At 42.3% G+C, this 19,689-nt stretch overlaps 1 protein-coding gene and 1 pseudogene across 1 annotated transcript in view; both read right to left on the reverse strand.

The window, feature by feature from the left end:
* The window catches only part of LOC123233251, a 25,928-nt pseudogene extending 20,359 nt beyond the window's left edge, over nt 1-5,569 (reverse strand).
* A 3,304-nt stretch (nt 5,570-8,873) lies between these two features.
* CRISPLD2 (cysteine rich secretory protein LCCL domain containing 2) overlaps nt 8,874-19,689 on the reverse strand; it is a 53,144-nt gene continuing 42,328 nt past the window's right edge. The window contains exon 13 of the mRNA XM_044659404.1: nt 8,874-9,011. Within this exon, the coding sequence (XP_044515339.1) occupies nt 8,874-9,011 (138 nt within the window). The remainder of the gene's footprint in view (nt 9,012-19,689) is intronic.

Raw genomic sequence — 19,689 nt, forward strand, 5'->3', positions numbered from 1 at the left:
TATAATATAATTTTATAGTGTCATTTATTATAATGTAGTATAGTATATATTATATATGTAATGTTATATATATGTATATATTATATATGTGTTTCATATATACATGAAGCATAAATTCTTCAGTCAGAAGGGATCTTAGAAGTTCATTTTTAATCCTCCTTCCTATCTTCTGCTGTTGTCACTCAGTCATTTCAGTCATATCCAGCTCTTCGTGACCTCATTTGGGGTTTTCTTGACAAAGATCTGGAGCAGTTTGCTATTTCCTTCTCCAATTCATTTTATAGATGAGGAAACTGAGGCAAACAGGGTTAAGCAACTTGTCCAGAGTCAATCACATGTCTGAAGCTGGATTTTAACTTGGGTCTTCCTGACTCCAGACTCAATGTTCTATCCACTGAGCCACCTAACTACCCCCTTTCTTCCTTCTACCAATGAGCAAGCCGAAAGTCAGAGAGGCAGCATGGCTTACCCAGTACCATACATGTAGTAAGTTGATAAGTTGGGATTTGAACTCACATCTCCCACTTCTAAATCCTGTGTTTTCATCACCATACCATGGCATGAAAAAGGGAGCTATAGTAATCTCTAGGAAACACAGCCCTTAGCAAGTTCATTTGCTTGAGAGTTTCTGCAGAGGTTAACCATGTCATTAATGTGAGTTTTCTTTCTACTACAGAAGTCCTACCAACTGCTCTTTTCTGTGGGATGTTTTGTTTGCAGCTGCTGGGAAAAAAAAAAAGAAAGAAAAAGAGGCACATGCCTGGAGGAGCAGCTGGCAGACTTAATGTGCTTTGTGAAGGCTGCAGGGTTTGAATCTAGGTCAGGCTCATTAAGCTATTTTCTTTTAACTTCATACTTTGATAGGACTCTATGCTGAAAACAAGTTTGGGGGCCAGAAGTCGGCTGGACGTCTTGTGACCCCCTCGAATTCTGCCTCCCTCCGGCTGTGTAGCCTTTGCCAACTTCTTCCCTAACCTGGGACTTGTCACTGTCAAATCGGGTGGTGCCAGGCAGCGCGGCTAACAAACAGATTTGCAAAGACTAGAATGGGCTGCTCTCATGATGGGTCTTTGGGCTGTTGGTGCAGGAGGTGAGCAAAGGGAGGGAAATTGATTTTCAACTGGGTTCTGAAGATCCAGAAGCAGTGTGGCAGAATCATGGGGGAGTCTTAGTCGAGAAAACTAAAGATCTGGATTCTAGTCCAGAACTGGGAAAAGTCCTGTATTCGAGAGCATAGAATCTCAGAGGAGGAAGAAATCTCAGAGACCATCAGAATAAGAATCCCCTTACAACTAGCTGGTACAATGGATAGAGCACTGGGCTTAGGGTCAGGAAGACCTACTTTCATGAGTTCAAATCTGGCCCGAGACACTTATGAGTTGTATGACCCTGGCCAAATCACTTCACCCTCTTTGCCTCAGTTTCCTCATCTGCCAAATGAGCTGGAGAAGGAAATGGCAAATCATTCTAGGGTCTTCACCAAGAAAACCCCAAAGGGGCTGACAAAGAGTTGGACATGACTGAAAATGACTGAACAATAGTGTAACAAACCCAACAAGCTGTTATCTAGCCTTTCCTTGAAGACCTGGCGAGGAACAAGAGGAAATCAGAGTAACTGAGTTTGAATCTGAGTTCTATTACTTTGAACTGGGCCCTTCATTTCTATACATTTCATTTTGCAAACCTCTAAAATGAAAGGGTTTAACCAAGTAGTCTCTGTGGTCTCTTCTAGCTATAAATTCTATTTATGCTCTAAGCCATCTCCCAACCTACAGACTCAGTTTCCTCATTAATAAAAATGAAAGAGTTGGTCTAGATCAGGCATTTTAAATATTTCTTGTGTCCTGAATGCCTTTGGCTGACTAGTAAAACTTATGGACCCTCTTTTTCAGAATCAAGTTGTTATTTTTAGTAGCATAAAATATAATCGATAGGATTGCAAAGGAAACTTGAAACATAAATATCAAAATACTTTTGAAAAAACATACATTCTGGGACAACTGGGCAGTAGATAGAGAAACAGGTCTAGAAATGGGAGGTTCTGGGTTCAAATCTAGATTCAGACACTTCCTAGCTGTGTGACCCTGGGCAAATCACTTAACTCCAAACGTCTAGTACTTCAGTCTTCTGCCTTTGAATTGATGCATAATTTTAATTTTAAGACAGAAGGTAAAGGTTTAAAAAAAAAAAAAGATCCTCTAGTCTAGGGACCTTTCTAATTCTAACTCCCACAATGGATGGTACAAATCACTTTTCCTCTCATTAATATTCTATAATAAGAAAACCTGTCTTTATAGCTTCTTTTCCTCCTTCTCCATCTCTCTTCTCCTCCCCCCACCTCAGCCTTGAGGCCAGCTTTGTGCTTTTGGCTACCCTAGAAGTGAACTTTTTAACACATCACACTGAAGTACACAGTGTGATTGAAACGCAAGGAGAAGCCAAGATCTAAGACGGAGCTTTCTGATACACACTTAATCTGTGGCTTGCCCACTGCCAGGAAAGGAGGGGATTCGGACTGCAGCCCCTCCCCTCCAAGCTTCTCTGGAACAAGGGTATTCACCGCCCTGCTGACTTACTCTCCATTCTCCTTCCTTCTTACCCTCCTGAACCCAACTTCAGGGTGGGGGGAAAGTCCCTCAGAGTCTCCAGGAAAAATAGATGTGAAATGCCCAGGGTTCTAGGCTCCATCCTTCTCCCAGAGGAGCCTGAAATTCCCAACTGAACAAATGTCAAAACATTTTAAGGATTCGCTGTAAATGCCAAAGTCACTGGGGTTCCCCATGATCTTCTCTTATTTGGCAACAGATGGGCACAAAACACAGATCGGATCGTGTCATCCCTAACTCAGAATTCTTCCATGTTCTCACTATTTCCTGTTCACAGAGGATAAACTACAAAGTTCTCAGCTTGGAATTTAAGGTCTTGCAATCTGGTTCTCATCTACCTTTGCAGCCTTATTTTTTTTTTCATTTTACTCCATACTCCCCATTCTACTGGAAATGTCCTGCTAGCTATATCTCCTGCATCTCTAGATACCGTCTGTTTACACGTGTCTGGAACACACCCCCTCCTTCTCGATTCTACCTCTTAGAACTCGTGACTTCCTTCAAGACAATAACTAACAGGTTGTCTCATTTCCTCCTCTCTCCTCTTGAAATTTCTTTCAAATGATATTTGAAGGAGGAGTGAATGCTAACCATTGAGAGGAATCAGAAAAGGTTTCTCCACTGAGCATAGTGATGAGCAATATTGGGTTCAATGATTGACTGGGGGTGACTTAGCTCTTCTCAGCAATGTGATAATCTTAGAAAATTCTAAAGGACTCAATGAAAAATGTTCTCCACCGCCAGGGAAAGAGCCAATGGAGTCTAAATGCAGATTGAAACATACTGTTTTTTAACTTTATTTTTTGGGGGGGGGGTTGGTCTGTGTTTTCTTTCACAACATGACTAATATGGAAATATGTTTTGCATGACTGCACATGTCTAACCTATATCAAATTGCTTGTCTTCTTAGAGAGGGGGAGGGAAGAGAGGGAGAGAATTTGGAGCTCAAAATTTTAAAATGAATGTTAGAAATTTTTTTACATGTGGTTTGGGGTTTTGGGGGGAGTGGAGAGAAGGGATGGTACAGTCTTGTGATTTCATTTGGCATAGGGAATTCTGGGTATGAGGGCTCCCTTCACTAACTCACATTGGTAACTTGACCATAACTTCATCCCACATGTAATTGGGGAGGGAGGGCAGGAATAGTTGGGTTGTTTTTTGGTTTTTTTAAGGAAAATATTTCTCAGGGGAGGTAGCATCTGAGATGTAGATACTGGAAAAGAGTTTTTTAAGGAAAAGATTTCTCAGGGGAGGTAGAACTGAGCCTTGAAGGAAGATAAGGAATTCTAAGAAGCAAGTTCATTCATTCTAGACATGAGGGAAAGCCTGTGTTCAAAGATGGCAGCCAGTTTGGTTGAACTGCAGAATGCATGGGAAGGTAATATGAAAGAAAGCTGCAAAGGCAAGCTAAGACTAGATTGTAGAGGTCTTTAAATGCCAGGCTGGAGAGTTGGTGGTTTATCTGAAAGGCAAAAGGGAGCCACTGAAAATATGATAATTACAAGGGGCAGCTCGATGGCTCAGTGGCTCAGTGCCAGGTCCGGAGAAAGGAGGTCTTGGGTTCAAATTTGACCTCAGACACTTTCTAACTATGGAATCCTGCACAAGTCACTTAATCTCAGTTATCTAACTCTTACTATTCTTCTCCCTTGGAACCAATACTTAAAATTGACTCTAAAGTGGAAGGTAAAAGTTTCAAGAAAAAAGATAATTACAAAGATTTAGAGCCAAAAAAGACCTCAAAGATCTTCTGGTGCAGAGGATAAAGAAACCAAGGAACAGAATCATGATGGTCACCCAAGTATTAAGCAGTAAGGATGTGACACAGTCAAAGCTATACCTTAGAAAGATTGTTTTGGCAGTTCTAAAGAGGATATATTGAAAAGGGGGAGGGATTGGAGACAAGGAGAATAAGGAGGAGTCTGAGGCAAAAGATGAGGGCTTGAACTAGGGTGGTAGCTAAATGAGTGGAGAGAAGGGGAAGGGTGGGTGGGAGAAATGTTGTGTGGGTGGAATTCACATAATTGACAATTAATTGTATGCCAGAAGTGAGGAGGAAAGAAAAGAGAAAGATGAAATTTGAAATATGGGACTGGAAAAATGGGGGCTCCACTCCCTCAACAGAAAGGAGGAAGCTTGGAAGATGATGGGTTGTGGGGATGGGGGGAAGAGATAATAATTGTGTTTTGGTCAAGTTGTGTTGCCCATGGAATATCCAAGCAGAGATGACCAGAGGGGAGTTAGCATCTCTTTAGGACTCAATTTATCCTTCTAAAAAATGGAATGGGAATGGGAGAAGTTGTTGGGAGGGCAGCAATGTTGAAAATAAAGGAGTTTAATAGATCACTTATTCTTAGCTTGGGAAGTGAACTTTTAAAAGAATATTATCATAACTGTATTTCCATACAATCAGTTTCTTTTATAATCTTCTGTATTTTATTGTATGCATTTAAAATATGATTCTGAGAAGAGGCCTGCAGGCCCCCAGACTGCCACCAAATAAGTCCGAAACACACAAAAAGTTGTTATCTCTGAGTTCTCAAGATTCCTTTCAACTTCTTAAGAATGTCTTTGATCCTATCTATGATTCTAGTACAATGTTAGTCGAATCATCTGGATACAGAGTTCAGTGAATGGATTGTTGGGGGGGGCGGCTAGGGTGTAGAATGGCCAGTTTGATCCACTAGAAGAGGGATCATGACAAAAGAAAAAGCATTTCACACAACTTCAGGAGAGAAGTCAATGGAAAAATGTTGGGATTAACTTTTTTTCTTTCTCTTTCTTCCTCTTTCTCTTTCTCTTTCTCTTTCTTTTTCAGAACGGACTTCCCCTAAATCCAATTGTTCTGGCTGAGAAATATCTTCAAAGCTAATTCTCATATTGTGGGAATAGTGGCCCAAGGGCAGGGACCCATCTTGAAAAACAGTTATTCTGCTGCCGATGTGGACACATACTCCCCCCATAAGACCCAAGTAAAAATAAAATTGTACTTTTTAACTTAGGGAATCTTAAAAAAAAAGACATTTCAGCTAATAGTCCTAACTTTGGCCCTTTTATCAAAGCAACTTCATTTTAGAAACCATTTTTCAAGAAACAATTTCTTGCAAATGTTGACTAGCATTTAAAACAAACCGAGTGCCCAAACATGAGGGACTATCGAAACTCCAAAGGAGGCAAGAAGAATATTTTTTGCACTGGATTTGGGCTCAGAGAATCAGGGATGAATCCAAGATGAGATTTTCTCATCATCTAGTTCAACCTATTCATTTTACAGACAGGCTAACTGAGGACTGGAAAGGTCAAATGATTTATCCAAGGCCCCACAGTTATCCTATGGCCTACAAGAGATTAGAACCAATACAATGTTCTTTCCTCTATGTTCTGTTACTATGAGCAGCAGAAATTGGAGGGATAATGCGTAAAGGGCACCCACCAGGGTGAAGGGAATCATTTTCCTTGGCAACTTGATGGAATTGTTGAGCTTTAGGAAAATTATAACACACTGTATTGCACCAAGGGTTTTTCTCACAACACCCCTGAGAATTAGCTGAGTAATATTCTCACCATTCAGCAAAAGAGGAAGCTATAGCCAAGAGAAATAGGAGTGGGAAGGAAGAGAGAGAGAGACAGATAAAGAAGGAGGGAGAGAGGGAAAGAGAGACACAGAGAGACAGAGACAGAGAGAGACAGAGAGAGAGACAGAGAAAGAGACAGACAGAGAGAGACAGAGGAGAGAGAGACAGAGAGAGAATGACATTTCTTGCTCAAAGTCAGACAGTTACCAGGTGGCAGGACTGGTAGACTAACAGAATCCTCCAAATTGGAGGTGGTCCTCCAAATCCAAGTCCAATGCCTTTTCTGTAATGCCACTTGTGCTAACATTGAAGGAATATAGTTTAATGGAGGAGAGATATCTTGCCACATCTAAGACCCAATGGAGGGAAGCAAAACCACCTGGGGACTCAAAAGAACCTACAATCTTATCAGTACAGAATTCCTTCCAACAATCACAGCCTATCCTCCTTTCTCATGTCCTGTGTGACTCTGCTTCATGGCCTCCCAACAAGGGGTCCATTTAGCTAGGTGGCTTGGAGTCAGCAAGACTAGCATTCCCATCCAGACTCAGAGATTTCCTAACTGGGTGATCCTGGACAAGTCTTGACCACTTTCAATCTTGATTTCTTTATCTGTAAAATTGTTGTTCAGTCGTGTCTGACTCTTCATGGCTGAGTTTGTGGTTCTCTTGGCAAGGACATTGGAGTGATCTGCCATTTCCATCTCCAGTTCCTTTTACAGATGAGGAAACTGAGGCAAACAAGGTAAAGTGACTTGCCTAGGGTCACACAGCTAGTAAGTGTCGGAGGCCAAATTTGGACTCAGGAAGAGGAGTCTTCTGGATTCTCTGCCTGGTTCTCTATCTCCTGGCTACCTACCTGGCCCTACCCATCCCTGTAAAATATGGATGATAATAGCAACTAGGGCTTTTTTGATGATCAAACGACATAAAGTGCTTTGTAAAATAAACGTAAAGTGTTTTCTAAACCTTAAAGCTACCTGATAATAATAATAATAACTCTTCCCCCAGGAAGCTGTAACCATTTCAAGGTGGAGGCCAGGGAACCTCATGCTTTCATCTCCCTCAAAGCTTCCTAGCACCAAGCTGGTTAAAGGAGATGCTTACATCCTAATCCCTCCCAAGGTACTCCACTAGGAGCCTCCTCCTAACAAATCACCGTTCTCTAACCAATTGGATGGCATACAAAATATTCACACAAGTTGAGGCAGGCAAAGAGAACAAAGCAGCCCACAAAACCTCTATAAAACATTGTTTTCTCTTAAAGGGAAAAAAAAAAGGTTCTCCAAGAATTGGTAGCTTGGGATTTCTTTCTCCACTAGACAGGAAATTCCACTTAATCAGCTGCCTCATTTCCCTCCCATTAAGTCAATGGAATTTCCCTTCATTAAGCTTTTCCAAATGAAGGTTATAATGTTAAAAAAAAAAGGCATTAGTCAGTGATAATAATAATAATAGCCTTCAATTATATGACACATGTACTTGACCAGCTACATGGCATAGTGGGTAGGGAACCATATAAAAAAATCAAACTACTGTTGCCTCCAGTTTACAGATGAAGAAATTGAGGCTAAGGGAGACAAAATGATTTATCCTACTTCCATGACCAGCAAACAGGAGTAGGAGGAGGAAGAGGATAAGGAGGAGGAGGAGGAGGAGGAGGAGGAGTAATGAACATTGATATAAGACCTACTATATGCCAGGCAATAACCCTGAGAGGTGGGTGCTATTATACCCATTTTACAGATGGAGAAACTGAGACTAAACAGAGGTTCCACATAGCTAAGAAGTGTCTTAAAGGGGGGCAGCTGGGTAGCTCAGTGGATTGAGAGCCAGGCCTAGAGATAGGAAGTCCTAGGTTCAAAGCCAGCCTCAGACACTTCTCAGCTGTGTGACCCTGGGCAAGCCACTTGACCCCCATTGCCCACCCTTACCACTCTTCTACCTATGAGCCAATACACAGAAGTTAAGGGTTGAAAAAAAAAGTGTCTTAAGTCTGGATTTGAACTCAGCATTTTCTGATTCCAGGAGCAGTGCTCTATCCATATGCCACCAACTTCCCCAAACTGAGCAGAATAAGAGAAAGACTTGGTACTCAAACCCAAATATATGATTCTCTGGCCATTCTTCTTTCTCCTACACCATGCAGCAAAGGAGCAAGTGATAGTAAAAACTCATTACTATCTAGTCCAATGCTGGGAATTCAAACAATAGCAATGAGAGTCAGGATTCTTTCTTGCTGTCTCAGCTCTGCTACTTACTACCTATGGGACCTTGGTGAAGTCATTTGACTTCTGTGGGTCTCTGTGTCCTCCTCGTCTGAAAAACGACTAGATGACCTCGAACCTTCCCACCAGGTCTAAATCCTGGGCTCATTTCCAAAAAAAAATACAGTTTAAAAACACAGAGATGAACCTAAAAGAAATAGGTCAACAGCACCTAGTTTGTTTTAACCTACTTCAAGGAGGGCTTCAAGTAAAGATTCAACCATTGATGGCATGAAATACTTTGTGGGAACAGAGAGAGTCCAGGAATAGGTCTTGGTTTAGGCAAGCATCTGACCCAATATGAAACAGAGGACAAGGACAGACTAAAAGTCTGTTCAGTGTCTTAGACCCAGGTCCCACTCCCATGCTGGTTCAAAAAAGATGGCGCCCCACTAGGGTTCCAAGAGAACCAAGAATGCTCATGTCCTACCTTTCAGACTGAATCCCATTCCTGAGCGAACCAACATAAATCTTCTTCTTATCTACGGGCATCACATCCACATAACCTCCAGTTTCATCTTTGATGGCTCCAGCATGTACTGCTGTCCTGCAGATACTCGAAGTCTAGAATAACACATAGGATTATTTCAGGGATTTCTCAAAAAAATGGTAAACCCAGCATTTCAAGTTCAAATATCAAGGACACTTGAAAGAATCTGCTCTTAGTGGGAGCCCAATGCATCCTTGTTAACTCAGTGACTGTTGCAAGGACACTACTTCTGTATTGGGCATTTCAGCAGCAGCAGCATAGTGGAATGGAACATACCTTGGATAATAATACACATCAAGAAACATGGGCTCTATTAATAGCATTGCTACTGGGTGACTCTGGATAATAGAGAGAGCCTTGGACTGGGGACTAGAAGATTTCAGTTCAAATCCTAGTCTCAGAATTTATAAGTTGTGTGTCCTTAGACAAGAGACCTTTCTTAAAATCATAAATTATGAACTGAGCTGACCCCTTTCCTTTTACAAATGAAGAAACTGAGGCTGTGAGATAGGAAGTGGTTTGCCCAAGGTCATAGAGGTAGACAAAGTGACAGAGCCATAACTTGAATGACTCAACCCAGTGCTTTTCCCACTATACCACACTGTCCCTTTCTTGAGGGCTCAGTTTCATCACTCATAAAAACTGAGATTTGAAGGAAATTGGTCCTCTCCAGGCATAACATTCTGTAACTTGACTTCTCAAAACCTCAGTATCCTCACTGATTAAATGGGAAGAATACTACCTTTTAAGACAGAAGGGAAGGGCTTACATTTTTTTAAAGTTAAGGTTTAAAAAAAATTTTTTTAAGAAAAATGATAATCTGAATGTCAACAAAATTCTTTGTATATGATCCATGGAAGGGGAATGAACCCTGAAAACCATGATTTGGTAAGCACAGTCAATAATATACTCCTTCCATTTGAATCTAGTCATCAGTGGAAGGCATTTTTCCATCTCTGGAACATGAAAACCAAGCATCAGAATAGACTGAACGGAGAATCTGACCTCCAAATTGTTCTATTACAAAGGGTTAAATCAAGAGCTTCAAGAATAAAGTGGGATATTCAATCTCAATGCCCCCACTAAAAAGAATTTTTTACTGATAGGAGTCATTTGGATGTCACGGTTGAGTATACGGTCATGTTGTTCTCCTACCAAGTGATCATCCTACCTCTTTTCTCAAACCATTAGCATCCAAGAGACTTAAGAAAATGGACTGCATTCTAAAAATTAGACAAAACTGTCTAGGAATACCATAATTCATCTAAGAGAAAATTAAAAACTAAATAAGGTCAGGGTTACAAAATTGGTAGTGATCACAGGCTCTTTTGCCCAAGATCCCTCTTTCTCCTCACTTTATAAGACTTCATAGTTTATGGCATGAGTTTGATAGAGTGTCTAACATAAACATCCATGAGGTGAAGTTTCATTTATCAGGAAACTCACTGGAAAATATACTTTGAGTGAGTATTTCTACATTTCTAATTGACAATAAACACACAGTCTCAGTCTCAGCTTGTCTACCCATCATAAAGCACAAATTACCACCAAGCAAAAGAGATTATGGTTCAAGGAAAGAACATTGGAGTGGGGAGATCTGGGTTGGAAGCCTAATAGTTGCCAGCTGTGGTGGATGACTAGTTTGAATGATGAATGTAATCCAAAAGTTTGAACCAGGTGTATGTGGCAACTGGTAGTTTTCAGAGGCTATTTGTATCCTGGTATACTTTATCTAGTAACTAATGATCACATGGGAGAGTATCCCAATACTCCCTTGGTGTGCCCCATTCCTCTGGCAAGGAATAACCCTGTGCCATGAACAGAAAGGGTCTGAAAACCATTGATACACATAATCCTGTCTTGACAATTCCATTCTCAACCCAACAGTTTGCTTATGTAACTGATGGCTGCTCTCAAAATAGAAATTCTTTGTCCAGACCGTCAGTCAATAAGCATTTAAATGGCACCTACTATGTGCCAGGCACTGTACTAAGAACCTTACAAATATTGCCTCGTGTGATCTCTACATAAACTCAGGGAGGTAGGCACACACAATATTTTTTTACAGGGGAAGAAATTGAGGCAGAGAGAGGAAGTGATTTGCCCAGAGAAAAGGGACAATTAAGAGTCAATGCATCGACCTTTGCAAGTTCCAGCAGTTGTTTACGCAGCCTGCCTGTCCTACACTGATCCTAGTAGGCTTTCCTGGTCTCATATATATTTACTACTTGGGCTTGCCTCTCTCTTGGTTTGGCAGCTTTTAGCATCCCTAATTGCCAATTTGATTTTGCTTCTTATAATCAACATAGCGAGAGAACGTTTTGTCTGGAAGGCTTGCTTCACACGGGGCTTTGAAGGCAACGGGAAATCTATAAATCTAAGAAGTTAATGTGTGAAATTAAGCTGGCCTCAAGGGATTTCTCAAAATATCAATTTAAAGTTATTTTTTCCAGAGCCTGCTCCCTACTCCAGTGCTACAATGTGCTCCAAAGTCTGGGTCCTCCCTCCTCTCTCCCCCCTTTCTTTCCATTCCTGCTGTCAGTACAGCCGGATGGATAATCGCTCCTTCATCCCTCCAAACAAAAAAATCCACTCTGGGAACAGGCTGTTATTGTACTGAGGGCACAATAAAGTGCTTCTTTACAAAGAACTGGCTTCCCACCCACACTTTTATCATTCTTCTTCAGGACTGAAGATTTCTGTTGGGAGGCAGTGGGATTCCACCACCTAGGAGACAGATCCCTTCTTCTCCTGAATAAGATAGGTATGGGATAGCTAGGTAGCAGAGTAGATACAGTGCCTGACCTCGAGTCAGGAGGTTCTGGTTTCAAATCTGACCTCACACACTTAGTATCTGTGTGACCCTGGGCAAGTCACTTAACCCTGTTTGCCTCAGTTTCCTCATCAGTAAAATGAGCTGGAGAAGGCAATGGCAAGCGACTCCAGAATCTTTGCCAAGAAAACTCCAAATGAGGTCATGAAGAGTCAGGACACAACTTAAAAATGACTTAACAACAATAACATCTTCATTAACAAGCAAAACAATGGATTAAGATCTAACTCAAAGAGACAGAATCACAAAAATAGAATCCAAACACAACTCAGAGACCATCTATTCCACTATAACTGAACGGGAATCTCTGACAAATGCTTGTCCAACCTCCTCCTCTCTCTCTTATAGAGAAGCCCACTAACCACCTGAAGTAGCCCACTTGGGCCTAGCCCTGATCATAAGGAAGTGCTTCCTAATGTTAGTCTAAATCTGCTTTTCTCCAACTTCTCCCATTGTTCCTCGATCTGCCCGGGGGGATCAAGGTAGCTCCTAAAGGACAGTCCTTCTTTCCAACTCTTGCTGGCAACCTTCCTGTCTCCATGACCATGAATGGATTATAAGATCATCTAAAAAATACTTTCAGTTACACAAAAACTAGAATAGGCAATTTCGATAACAGAAATCATCAGAAAAGGACCAGACTTGGTGATTGGGATATCTACGTGATTCTCCTGGTCTTTAGCTAGCCCAGTGACCTCCACTGAGTCACTTCCCTCTTGACCTCACTTTCCAATCACATGTAAAAAGAAAGGGTAGGGCAAGATGATCTCCGGGGTCCTTTCCCCTTGAATAGTCATCATTTCTGGGATTGCAAAGATATTTGTTCTTACTTATAAGGCTGGTCCAACATTTTTGTGTCTCCATAAATCCAGTTGTTTAGTTCCCATTCCCAGGTAGTTACTCCCTTGGAAATCGTCAGTGGGGTGTCATTACAGCCATGATAAAAATCAAGCTTATTGCAAATTTCCATCTCCTGGAAATTCCTCCAGTTGGGAATGAATTACTGAGGTTTGCCAAGAGATGAACAGTTTTTCGTTTCCCGCCCACAGAGGTGTACTTTTGCCCTCTCCTCCCCTGCGGGTTCCTGAACATTCATGAATTGACAGTTTTCCCTCTTCATAGCCAGCCCCATCATGAGATGATTCACCCACACGCACGTCTCCCTAAGAGATGATGGCACCACTCAGAGTGTACACTGATACACTGGGGTTGGGCAAAGTGTTCCCTTCCTCTTTCTCCCTTCCTTCCTTCCACACCCTTCCTCTTACATGGCTTCTGTAAAAGGTACAGGTTGGGTATCTGACTCAACACCAATGTCTAAATATGTGGTTATTCACCAAATCTTTTTTTACTGTAGAATCTTAGGGGAGGAAGGGATTTTGGCTTCTAACCCATTGCTCTGAATGCCCTCAGATAAAATGCCTTTGAATGCAAAATGCCTTTGAATGCCATCTTTTCCTTTAAAATCTTCAAAGAATGAGACTGTCCAATCTCCCTTGCTACACAATCTACTTTTCCTATTTCTCCTAAGTCACCGAGATCCATCCTGGCACAAGGTAACCTAATTTGCTCTTTTGCTGTCTTCAGTGGATACAGGAATGTTCCCTTGTTAAGACAAAAATAGAGAGACTGTCCAAATGATACCAAAACCACCTGAGAGGCAGCTATGTGGCACAGAGAATAGGGTAGTGGAAAAGGACTCAGGAGAGCCTGAGTTCAAATCCTAACTCAGATATACCAACTGGGTGTTCCTGGGAAAGTTAAATAAGCACTGTTTGCCTTGGTTTCCCCCTGAGGGCATAATAAGGGCATAAAAATAGCACCTACCACCCAGGGTTGTTTTATGGATAAAATGTGCCCTATAAATGCTATCTACTCTTTTTAAAAATCTCATTGTTCTGTCCACTTCACTCCAAACTATATCATGGCTAGCTTCTTCTACAAACACTTGAAGATGAACAATAGAACCATAGTAACACAATCTTCCCTCTCATATCTATGTATATATACCTGCACACATGTAAGCATACACACATAAACACACATACATGCCGGACTCGTTTCTGTTTACATTACATCATGGAACCAAATCTACCATTTTCCTCTATAACGATGTGCATGACATCTACAGTGCTTAGTGTGCAAAATGGAAACTGAGGATCTATTTGGGGTGGGCAGGTGGCATCCTTATTTCACAGATAATGAGTCATTCAGAGAAGGATGCTTCAGGTCATACAGCCAGAAAATCAGAAGCAGGATTCACACTCCCATCTTCCGGACTTCAAGCCCAGGCATCTTCCCATTGAGCCACTGTGATCTTAACAAGGGTCCGTGAGTCCAAGTTTGGCCATGGCTATTTCTAGCTGCTTCCTCGTTAGGTCTGGAACCTTCCCCAGAAACCTTCTGGGTCTCATCACGCATTTTAGCATCTAGTTTCCTTCAGCTGAAGTACTGCTTTTCCTCTAGGAGACTCATCTGGTCCCCTCAGTGACTAATAATCTTTCCCATCCCAATGACTTTGTATTTACTTCTCTGTATCCATGCGGTTACCCACTCTTCCCCCATCCCCCCAAATGGGAGCTCTTTGAAGGAAGGAGTGCTTTCATTTTAGTTTTCGTATCCCCAGCTACTGGCAGGACGCCCACTGTTTAAGCGATGATTAGTGAATGAGTGTGTGCCCGCCTTCTGGAAGAAGCACTGACATAGAGAAGCCTTTAAGAAGCGGGCCACCTGCATCAACGTACCATTGGAAAAGGTGGATGGGTTACTCTAACATTGGGCCCATTTTGAAAGGAGCCTCAGCCAGACAACGAACAATTTATTAAGTGTGGAAGACCCTGGGCTAGGTGCTGGGGACCCCAAGACATGGGAAACCACCATCCCAGGCCTCAAGGGGCTCACAGTCTAAGGGGGGATAGCATGCAAATAGCTAAGTATATACAAGATAGAGCTATCCACAGAAATGTAAGAATGTACTCACAGATGCATATATGTGTATACTCTATGTACATAAGCATGTATCTGTCAATATACCTACATATACACATATAAATATGTGGAGAGAGAGGGAGGAAAAGAGAAGGGGAGAGAGAACAAAAGAAGGGGAAGAGATGAGAGAGAGAGAGAGAGAGAGAGAGAGAGAGAAAGAGAGAGAGAGAGAGAAGGAACGAGATGGAGAGAAGAGAAGAAAGACAGAGAGGGATTTAAGTTTCAGATTAGAGCCATTCTATCAGAATTAATAGCACATTGTGCTGATAATGATTTTTTAAAAGGTAGCAGTACTATGAGGAGGGAGCTGGGCCTAATCAATCCACAACTGAATATATAATCCCAATATTTTAAAACTAGATAGAACCTTGGAGGTCACCTAATTCAATCCTCTCACTTTACAGAGGAGAAGAAATAGAGAGAGGATCAATGACTTCATCAGTCATGCAGTTAGTGAGAGACAGAGCTAGGGCTAGAAGCCAGATCTCCCAATTCAAACGCCCCCCCAAAGCATGGGCAGAGTCAGAAAAAAAGCCTTTCCAGTGATTCTGGGACAATTTTGAGGGTTCACCTGACAAAAATTAGGATTAAAATTGCTTTCTGGGAATTCAGAATCCACTTTTTTCCCTCTCTTAGAAGCAGAGCAGAAGTAAGGGAGCAATCTCCTACTGTTGAAATCTCCACATAAGTACTAATTACTTAGCCTGTATACATATAAAAATGTGTCTTGGGGCAGCTAAGTGGCTCAGTGGATAGAGAGCCAGGCCTAGAGACAGGAGGTCCTAGGTTCAGTTCTGACCTTAGACACTTTCTTGTTATGTGACCCTGGGCAAGTCACTTAACCCCCCATTGCCTAGCCCTTACCACTCTTCTGCCTTGGAGCCAATATATGGTATTTATTGGTCCTAAGACAGAAGGTAAGGAGTGATGTATGTGTGTGTGAGTGTCTGTGTGAATGTTTATTTTCTATTTTTAAATTATCTGTCTATTTCTAATTATAACAATAATAATAGCTAGCATTTATAGCCACTTTACAAATATTGTGCCATCTCATCCTCATAACAATGCTGGGAATTAGGTAGGCGTTATTATCCCCATTTTACAGATGAGGAAACTGAGGCAGACATCAGTTAAGTGACTTGCCCAGGCTCAGATAGCTAGTAAGTATCTGCAGTTAGATGTGAACTTGGGTCTTCCTGATTCCAGGTCCATTGTACCACTTAACTGCTTAAAAACCAGCCTGGCTTTTTTGATCTATTCACTTTCATCTGACAGTGTGCAGCCCATCTCTTCCTTCATCACGTTTCTCTTTAGATTTGCCCAGAGGCCCTNGAGAGAGAGAGAGAGAGAGAGAGAAAGAGAGAGAGAGAGAGAAGGAACGAGATGGAGAGAAGAGAAGAAAGACAGAGAGGGATTTAAGTTTCAGATTAGAGCCATTCTATCAGAATTAATAGCACATTGTGCTGATAATGATTTTTTAAAAGGCAGCAGTACTATGAGGAGGGAGCTGGGCCTAATCAATCCACAACTGAATATATAATCCCAATATTTTAAAACTAGATAGAACCTTGGAGGTCACCTAATTCAATCCTCTCACTTTACAGAGGAGAAGAAATAGAGAGAGGATCAATGACTTCATCAGTCATGCAGTTAGTGAGAGACAGAGCTAGGGCTAGAAGCCAGATCTCCCAATTCAAACGCCCCCCCAAAGCATGGGCAGAGTCAGAAAAAAAGCCTTTCCAGTGATTCTGGGACAATTTTGAGGGTTCACCTGACAAAAATTAGGATTAAAATTGCTTTCTGGGAATTCAGAATCCACTTTTTTCCCTCTCTTAGAAGCAGAGCAGAAGTAAGGGAGCAATCTCCTACTGTTGAAATCTCCACATAAGTACTAATTACTTAGCCTGTATACATATAAAAATGTGTCTTGGGGCAGCTAAGTGGCTCAGTGGATAGAGAGCCAGGCCTAGAGACAGGAGGTCCTAGGTTTAGTTCTGACCTTAGACACTTTCTTGTTATGTGATCCTGGGCAAGTCACTTAACCCCCCATTGCCTAGCCCTTACCACTCTTCTGCCTTGGAGCCAATATATGGTATTTATTGGTCCTAAGACAGAAGGTAAGGAGTGATGTATGTGTGTGTGAGTGTCTGTGTGAATGTTTATTTTCTATTTTTAAATTATCTGTCTATTTCTAATTATAACAATAATAATAGCTAGCATTTATAGCCACTTTACAAATATTGTGCCATCTCATCCTCATAACAATGCTGGGAATTAGGTAGGCGTTATTATCCCCATTTTACAGATGAGGAAACTGAGGCAGACATCAGTTAAGTGACTTGCCCAGGCTCAGATAGCTAGTAAGTATCTGCAGTTAGATGTGAACTTGGGTCTTCCTGATTCCAGGTCCATTGTACCACTTAACTGCTTAAAAACCAGCCTGGCTTTTTTGATCTATTCACTTTCATCTGACAGTGTGCAGCCCATCTCTTCCTTCATCACGTTTCTCTTTAGATTTGCCCAGAGGCCCTTGAGAAATCCAGGAATCCAAAGCAGCAGCCCCAGGGCTTTGCTATCTCATTACTGTGCTCATGACTGACCGTATCACCCCAGACATTTGCCAGGGCTCTGGTGCCAGCCTCTCTTTCCTAGCTCTCTGGATCCTTCTTCTGCATCCACCCACATATCGTCAACACAGCACTAGGATGCTCCATCTCCTAAAGTTACCCTCTAGATTTCAGTGAGGGGTCAGTAAAGTGCCTTAAATCCCTCAAGAAAAGCCATAACCGGGGCAGCTGGGTGGCTCAGTGGAGTGAGAGTCGGGCCTAGAGACGGAAGGTCCTAGGTTCAAATCTGACCTCAGACACTTCTCAGCTGTGTGACCCTGGGCAAGTCACTTGACCCCCATTGCCCACCCTTACCACTCTTCCGCCTAGGAGCCAATACACAGAAGTTAAAGAGTTTAAAAAAAAAAAAGAAAGAAAGAAAAGAAAAGCCGTAACCAGCACTAGCCAGAAACCTAGAAGAAACCCATAGTGCAGAACTAAATGGAGACAATAGAACCAGGCTGCAAAGGTGATGCTATAGTCAGCATCCAGATAGAAAATAAATGAGAGGGGTGCTCTCCCCCAACTAAAGTGATATACTCAGTGGAACCACTCCTCTCACCAGACACGGTAGAAGAAACACTTAGGAGTCGGAGAACCTGAATTCAGATCCTACTTCCCATCAGAGAGATCTTGGGCAAGTCCCTTCACTCTGTGAGCCTCAATTTCCTCATCTGTGAAATCTAGGCAGGAATCAGGGTCTCAACTTGGGATTCATGAAGTTTTTTGGAAAATATATTGTGATAACTGTGTTTCAAATAATTGGTTTCCTTTGTATTTTATTTTATGCATTTACAAATATTGTTCTGGGAAGGGGTCCATCAACTTTGCCAGACTGCCAAAGACACAAGAAAGTTTAAGAGTCCCTCCGGTCCCTTCCAGCCCTGAAGCTAAGGTCCCTTCTAGCCTCGCACCAGACCAGACTGTAAGTCAAAGCCTTCTCCCCTGAAAGGTCCCAAACCATAGACAGGAACGTGCCTCCCCTAATAAACCCAGACAGTATAAATCAAAGGGGAAGGGGTTGCACAACCCTCCCTTCATCGTGCCCTTCACCTAACTGAGGGGACGCTTTGTTATGTGGCTCTGCTCCCTTCTTGGAGCCATCGAGGGGAGGGTTAGTCCAGATCCACAAAGCTACCAGAGATTAAACCACCTGCCTGGCTCTTTCCACTTCCTCGCCTGCAAGGAAAAACGTTGGACTCATTCCTCAGTCCACTGAAAGTCTGTTTGCTCTGTCAACGCTCCAGGGACCTGGGGTTTAATCACGAATTCAAAGAGCTTTTCAATTTCTTCCCTCCCTTTCCTGTTCTACTAGGGTCAAAATGATTTTCATTCATCTTCTCCTTCAGTTAGAACCTCTGTGACAGCCAGAGGCCACTTTTTTTTCAGTCTTCTACCTCTCCCATCTTTAAAAAAGAAAGAACTACAAACAGAATGTACATTCAATTTTCCTTCCATTAAAAGATTCCGCCTCCCTAAATGCATCGGCAGGTCCATGGGTGCTTCCCAGTCAGAGCGACAAGCAAAGCCGGACTGGCAAGGAAGCTTGATATGGTGGGAAAGCACTGGATTTGGGGTCTGGGGACGTGGAAAGAGAGCACAGATTCTGTGTGCAGAGGCAGGGTTCAGAGACGAGCTCTGACACTTGTTACCTGTCCGATGTTTGGTAGGTTACTTATCCTTGCCAAGCTTTGGTCTCCTCATTTGTACATTGAGACCAGGTAGCCAAGCCTGGAGTCAGGAGTACCTGGCTTCAAATCTGGCCTCAGACACTTACTAGCTGTGAGATCCTGGGCAAGTCACTTAACCCTGTTTGCCTAACTCTTGCCCTTCTGTCCTAGAGTTGTTACTAGCACAGAATGTAATGGCTTTGAGTGGGGGAAGGGGAGGGGAGGAGAGAGACAGAGACAGACAGAGATAAGGAGAAGGAGGGAAAGACAGACAGAAAGATAGACAGATATAGGGAAGGAGGGAGACAGAGAGAGATGGAAGAGAGAGAGAAAACGACAGAGAGAAAGAGACAGAGACAGACAGAGATTAGGGGAAGGACGGAGGGAAAGAGAGACAGAAAGGCAGACAGATATGGGGAAGGAGGGAGACACAGAGAGATGGAAGATAGAGAGAGAAAATGACAGAGAAAAGGAGAGAGACAGAGAGAAAGAGACAGAGACAGAGACAGAGAAAGAAAGACAGAGAGACAGACAGAGATACAGAGACAGAAAGAGAAAGACAGAGAGAAAGAGAGAGACAGAGAAAGACAGAGAGAAATACATGGGGGAGAAGAGAGAGAGAGAGAGAGAGAGAGAGAGAGAGAGAGAGAGAGAG

Source organism: Gracilinanus agilis, chromosome 2 (assembly GCF_016433145.1).
Source record: "Gracilinanus agilis isolate LMUSP501 chromosome 2, AgileGrace, whole genome shotgun sequence".
Taxonomy (NCBI): domain Eukaryota; kingdom Metazoa; phylum Chordata; class Mammalia; order Didelphimorphia; family Didelphidae; genus Gracilinanus; species Gracilinanus agilis.